This window comes from Coffea arabica, chromosome 8c, assembly GCF_036785885.1.
Source record: "Coffea arabica cultivar ET-39 chromosome 8c, Coffea Arabica ET-39 HiFi, whole genome shotgun sequence".
NCBI lineage: Eukaryota > Viridiplantae > Streptophyta > Magnoliopsida > Gentianales > Rubiaceae > Coffea > Coffea arabica.
In genome coordinates this window covers 45,170,621-45,177,645 of record NC_092325.1, presented here as the reverse complement: position 1 = coordinate 45,177,645, position 7,025 = coordinate 45,170,621, and the positions used below count along the sequence as shown (strand labels likewise).

General features: G+C 38.7%; 1 protein-coding gene across 3 annotated transcripts; it reads right to left on the bottom strand.

The window, feature by feature from the left end:
• Positions 1-2,948: 2,948 nt before the first annotated feature.
• Positions 2,949-6,429, bottom strand: LOC113706737 (ubiquitin-conjugating enzyme E2 10). 3 transcript variants are annotated; one of them, XM_027228693.2, is made up of 5 exons: positions 6,291-6,429; positions 6,057-6,167; positions 4,829-4,956; positions 4,105-4,209; positions 2,949-3,301 (listed from the first exon to the last, which is right to left on the bottom strand). In XM_027228693.2, exons 2-5 carry the CDS (start codon positions 6,124-6,126, stop codon positions 3,158-3,160), a joined length of 447 nt encoding a protein of 148 aa, XP_027084494.1. In that variant the 5' UTR covers positions 6,127-6,167; positions 6,291-6,429; the 3' UTR covers positions 2,949-3,157. The 3 variants fall into 3 exon arrangements, with proteins under 3 accessions (XP_027084494.1, XP_027084495.1, XP_027084497.1); XM_027228694.2 differs by having other exon boundaries at positions 6,057-6,151; positions 6,291-6,428; XM_027228696.2 differs by having other exon boundaries at positions 6,057-6,141; positions 6,291-6,401.
• Positions 6,430-7,025: the final 596 nt, after the last annotated feature.

Here is a 7,025-nt window from a genome sequence, read left to right as displayed (position 1 = left end):
TGTGTAGCTCTAAATCGAGAAAAAGGGCAGTACTTGACTATGAAATTAGTTTAATTTCTTGGTGGCAAAATAATGGTCCAGCACTCGTGTGCATGAACCCTTTTGCCTGCCTAAATTACAAATTCCGTACCCTGTAGTCTGTACCACAGTGCAAATAAAAAATATTTTCACAGGTTCAGTAGAAAAAGATGCAACAGTAGTCTATAGTATACAAATGTTGCTGGACATCAAAAGGAATGGGTCACAAATACAATACCCCATACAAAAAGCTAATAGTAGTATAGTTTTTTAAATGAAAAGAAGCGACAACCAAAGCTCTAAATCTGTCTTTTTGTTTTTTCTTTCTTTCTTTCTTTCTTCATGGGGAGCAAAAACGGATTTAGAAGCAGCAACACGGGGTGGTGGAGACTGGAGACTGGAGACTGGAGACTGGAGAGGGTCTTGACCCCCGGATTTTCCGGTCTCCACCACCGATTCAATTGCTGCTGCAAAGATTGCAGATTGCAGACACCACAAAGGCTATCCAGATACTCGTGTCTGTCTTCGGGTGGTGCTAACGAAACGAAGGATCCCATTTCAATTTATTAGATGCAATGGAACTGGTCTCAATTCATTCATTAATAATAACACGAATGTCCCATGCAATGCACCCAACCAATTGTTTCTTTTTCCTTTTCCTTTTCCTTTTCCTTTTCCTTTCTTCCCCCCAAAAAACCAAAAAGAAATTCTTTACACAAAAAAAAAAAACCAAAAAAGCGTTGACGATCTTGTTTATGGATTAATTTTTGATATACTGATAGCAGTGTATGATGCACCGCTATTAAATTAAATTTGAATGTATGAAAACTAATTTCAACTTAAATTTGTATGAAACTCAAGTTTTACACACACATATATATATATATATATATGTATGTATGTATGTATGTATGTATGTTGTAGTATTTATTGTCGGGAGTTATGAATGAGTGCTAGTACCAGGCATATGCACAACTCATCGAAGATGGTTAATTAATTATGCTCCCCGATAATTGTGGCCCATCCATTTATTAGGATACATAACGAGTCTAGCTAGTTGGCATATTAGCCAGCCAGTGCTGTAGATATATATACATACGTGGGCAGATATGCTTATAGAGTCTGTTTTTTTTTTTTTTTTTTTTCCTGTGGTTTTTCCAAAGATGCTCATGGGATCCAAGTAAAAATTTAGACAGATTCAGGGGGAACACGTAGCCATAGTGGGATGCTCGTGGTCTTGTGTCATGCACTGTAATTGGACTCACTTTCATTATGAGAAGATGGGATATGGGGATGGCAGACCTATAAAAACTACAAGTATTATTACCGGCCACCTAGAACTAGAAGAGGCCTTAAAAACTGGATGTGCACTTGTATCATTCACTCACCAGTCACCACACACTACTACTACTACTAGCGTTTATCCATCTGACTCAAAAAAAAAACAAAAACAAAAGGTGATGTAAGAAAGGCTACAATATACAATAATAATATGTTCTGCGGAATTTCGTAGCAAAAAAGTGGCATACAAAAAAGCCCTTTTGAAGAAGGAAAGTTTGAGTCGTTGGTTGGCACGCGGCACCAAGAATTAAATCTGAAAAGTGGCCTCCTTCTGAGCTGCCACGTGCCAACGTCTACCTGTTTTTTTCACTGGCGGAAGGATGAGTAGAAAAGAAGCTAACACTTCGCTTCTCATAGTTATAGTTTACAAAAATGACTCTTACCGTCTTTTTGCAATTCACATCCTTTATATCTTCGTTGCCACCGTTATGTTTTATTTTGTTTAGATTCAAAAGGAGATTCTGATTCAAAAACCTGACCTTTCAGTTACACCAACTTCATTGTCCAAGGATCAAGCTTGAATTTCATTTTCATGATTTTTTGCTCTATTTTTCCTTGTCTCATTTTTTGCACGCACAACCTCCTCCTGTTTTCTCTTGAAGGAGCCACCACCAGTGTAGATGAAGCAGCATGGGATCAAATTTTTCATACCAGACTTGGACCGTTCTTAGAGATCCCCACCACAATTCCTCCAATTGGGCCATCTGAACCCAAGGTGTTTCTGGAACTAAAAGAATTTAGAGCGTGCTTTGTTGTGAATTCCCAGCCTCCAAGAGACATGACACCTGAATTTGGGCCATCTGACTTTGACCAAACATATTACAACCATTCTTCTTTAGCTTTGAACCCCCATTCAAGACTAACCAGGCCTAATAGCCCGAAACACCAATAGTCCAGATAATGCTTCGTTTTCAAGCCATATTGGACTGGACCAATGTTCAATTCCCTCCGCAAGATCGCTTTTCCTTTTCTAAGTCACACGCCTCTCTCCCATAAAGACGAGAAACATTTAGGTTGCCTTTCCACTGAAGTCAACAAGCTTAACATCTAATCTCACAAATCAAACATTTCTTTCTCTATATATGCTTTTTGATAGGATTAAATTTGACCTGCTCACCACCACAAATCAAGATATGCCCTAGAGCCCTTTACACAAGTTCTTATAAATTGCTCACCAATACATTGCATCCACAAGCAGATGCACAACCTTTTGTGCAAAAAGGTGCACATCCTTGCTAACTGATGTTAGGAAGATGCAGGGCATCTCAACGATCGATCTGGCATTTAAGGAGATTTTGAAGGCTTAAAATGCAAAAAATATTCAAGGTTGCGAGCAAGATTTAATTGATCTCGACCCATTAAGCCCAGTTTTAATATGCTCACATCCTAATGTCAACTGCAGTCCCATCAGGTGCCAAAACTGATTACGCCCAATTAGACACTCATTCCCAACGCAAGTTCAAACCCTTTCCCGTAACTCCAGGTCTCCCCGGAAGTAACCTTTTCTGTGCGTTGCAAACTTGCAATTTAGTCTTGTCTATGTTTACCAGGAGCCAAAAATTGAACGTTACTCTTTTCCGTCGGGAGACTGAGGATCAAACCACATAACCATGATTAAACAATTCTAAAAAGATTACAAACCAGAAAGAGAGTTTTTGAGGCAGGATTCCGTTGTTTTCTCTTCAGTCCACTCAATATAAAGAACATATTACACTTCATTTTGCAGGCCATATCATAGATAAGAGTTTAATTTCACAACGGAAAGGAACCCTCCCATGACGCTACTACAGCTGCTCTGCTAACCCATGGCATACTTTTGGGTCCAGCTCCGTGCAGTTGTCTCATACTTGTTTCGATCGGTCTTGTACATATGAGCAATTTCTGGCACGAGAGGATCATCAGGATTTGGATCTGTTAACAGAGAACAGATGGACAGCAACACCTGGAAGCAACCAAAAAAAATCTCGGTCAGTCAACCAAACATTCTCCATCTAATTTCTAATATCTAAACAATCATGATTACTTTTTCATTCAGTTCATGCATTGATAGTTCCCTACTTCAGGAAGGGGTCCCAGGGGATTGATGGATCATTGTTAGCCCACATTTCCTCAACTATGCAGCACTGAGTAGTAACTCAAAGAAAGCCTTTCTTGTTTTATACCATAAGGCATTGATCCATGTAGTCGACATGTATAATCATGTTTAGAGCACTTGAGAGATTCCCACAGGATAAGGTGCTAGTAAATTAGGTAGCTTAAAGCTCCCAAGCTGATGCAATTACACAACTGCAGTGTGCTTAAAACAAATCAATAATAGATCACGAAGCCCAATCTGATAAACAACTTAGGGCAGCCAATAATCAGGTAAAGTCCAATTAAGGTGAAAAGAAGACGATTAAGCAGACAATGAACTACTAATTCATGTTTCTTCTTGAGTTATTTCCCAATAGCAACAGATAAGGGACACAGAATGTAGAGGCATATAGAGGGAACTTCAAACAGATGACAGCGATGCATAGGGAAAAGAAATCTCTAGAAATGCATAACAGCTCAGCAAAAGGAAGGGTTGCTACAGAAAGGCAGAGGAATCTCTTGAAATGTATTATAGATTACTAGAAAAATAGCCATGGAATCTTCAAGTCTATGTTGCATGCACAAACAAAGTCCTCATCAAGAAATTAAAACACAAATGTGCGGCACCTTTTTCACAGAAGAGAAAAAACCAAATTGAGAAAGAACACACACCTTTGAGATTGTAAGAGCTGGGCTCCACTGTTCCTTCAAAATATCAAGGCAAATGCTTCCATTGCTGTTAATATTCGGGTGAAAAACCTTTGTCCTGAAAGCCACCTACAAAAGTAATCCCAAAACAATCAAAACCACTGAAATCCTTGAGCAATAACAATATCCATGTACAACAACATCCCACGAGTCAACGGGATGGTCTTCAAGAAACAAATAAAAGCAACTACAGCATTAACTTTTCAATTGCAACTTCATTATGGTTGGAAAGATCAAGAGTTTTTGCAAGGAACAGATAATGGAGAACACCATATACAATGTTGTCAAAACAGTATGAAGAATATGGGAATTCCTCGAAACCCACAAGGAAAACTTGCGTTAATGCTGCTATGTGTATGCACTAAACTTGTGTGAACAAAAGTTTAACAACTGAAAAATTCTTCTTTGAGCTTAGTTATGTGGGAAAAAATGAATATAATAAACATGGTAAAGACAACAATTCTGTAAGTTTAAGAAGGTATGATACATTAGAGATAAAATATCTGGTATCCACAAACTGCCTATAGCATTAGCCTATGTACGAAAACAATAAGGGCAGCATATCTGATGAATCTTCATCACAGGGAGCAAGATTTCCGAGAAAATTTTTGCAGTTCCTGAAAAAACCCTTGTTCCACTCAATAAACCATCAATAAATACATCAAAAACAGACAAGCTCTTCAGGTACCTTAGGTGGTTTAAATGGGTAATCTGGCGGAAAATGAATGGTAACAAGAAACACTCCACCAGCGTAAGGACTCTCTGGTGGACCCATTATGGTCGCTTGCCAATGAAACATATCTTCAGCAACTGGGCCTAGAGAAACACAAAAAACCTATATTGAAGATAAAAGAACAAACTTGTACACAAAACATAAATACCAAAGGGACCATATGGATTAGGTGTTTTTCGGGGTTCTTTTCAAGAAGTTTACTGTGACACCATATATCAAAAACTTTACTGTAGCATTGTATATTGAGGTGTTTTTAAAATTTTAAATTTTTTGGAACGTTTTTAAAAAATTTAAAGATTATCTCTCCCTCCACCTCCCCCTTCATAACCACCCCCAGCCACCTGCTACCCCCCTCGTTCCCCCTTCTCTCCTCCCTCCCAGCACCACCTCCCTCTCCACTTCCTCCTCTCCCCCTCCCCTCTTCCTATCTTCACCCCCCTCCCCAACCCTCCTCTCCACCCCTCCCCCCATCCCCTATCCTCCTCCCTGGCGACCAGAATCAGCACGTTATCCATAACAACAATCAGCAGCAACCTTTTCTTTTTCTCAGTTGAATTTCTTTTCCTTCACCTTTGGAAAGGGGGTGGGGGAGGTATACACATTGGGGCAAAACATTTGACTTCTACATCATACTGCATATATTTAAAATCACATTACATATGGCAAATCTTTCTGACTGCACAAAACTGTAGCTACAGATATGCTTCCTCCCAGACCCCCAACATATATCATAAGAATCAAATTTCAAGCACTTAAACGATGAAAACATGCATTAGCTACAAATTTCAAAGCTTGATCTTGATGGGATGCTTCATAGTCTCTAATTAAATTAAACTGGATTTATGTTCATATCAGTAGGTTCTCTAAAGTGACGAAGGAATGCGTGCCCGCTTCGAACCACAGGCCATGTCTGTGTCTCTCATGTACACGCACTTTCTATGAGGGCATAAGCGTCAAGAAAACTGAGGGATATTTGATAGCAGAAGCAGGATAAAAAAAAAAAAAAAAAAAAAGTCCAGTCCGACTCTTTAGAATATCCAGGTATTAAGAACAAAGACCCTAAACAGTAAAGGAAGAATCTTTTAAACAAACAGGGCGCCAGAAAAATCCAATCTTTTTCCTAAAATTAAAACAGATAGATTAATGACAAGGAAAAAAGGGGACGAATGGAGGGCGATCTAACCAGCGCTGCAAGAGGTAGGAGGATCCTTCTGGAGATCCTTGAGCTCTTTCAAGATCCGCTTGGAAGCCATCACTCAGCAAAAACCCTACCTCTCCCTCAAAAAATTAAACCCTAGATCAACCACCACAATAAAAAATACATAGCATAAACAAAAAGATTTACACGCTCACGCACACCGTAACAAACAAAATCACAAAAGAAAAACTTATGGTGATTGATTGGAGATATACTTACAGAGAGAAGATCCTCTCCTTTGGCCCTTCGGGAAATGGGACGAGAGAGAATCTGGAAGGGGAGGATTTTTCAATGTAAAAGAAACTGGAGTTTTTATAGATAGACTATACACGGCACTCCACCCACCCCACTCCTAGCCCCGCACTACACACTTCTCCAGCAGCCCCCCCCCCCCCCCCCCCCCCCCCCCAAAACACAAAAAAAAAAAAAAAAAAAAAAAAACCATTTTCATCTTTTATGCTATTGCTCACGCGATTACTAGCTCTCAGCTGGTCCCACTTCTACATCTTTTCTGTTTGGGTTAATATCAACATACGCCCCAAAGTATCTCTAATTTTCGTTTTTGTCATCTTAAACTATCAATTTGTATGTTATACTCATCAGCCACAAACAAGTTAGTCAAAAAACGTACAAGTTCAAAAATCTTCTTTTCATTTCAAAAAAAGAAGTGGATAAGTTACTGTGCATCTTACTGTTTTACAATAATTTTTATGTCGAATTTTTACTTACCAGCAACTAATTCAGTATAAATAATCATTGCATTATGCCGTTAATTTTAACTGATGTTTATAGTATAATACAACTGTATGTTATTATTGAATTTAATTAAGGTACAAAATTTGGAAAGAAAATACAAGAATTTGGAACTTACATGGTAGAGGAAGCTGAAAGGAAAGTTGGTCAAATTTGCTTACAACTCATCATATATTTCCAAGGACCATGAGGATTACCTTC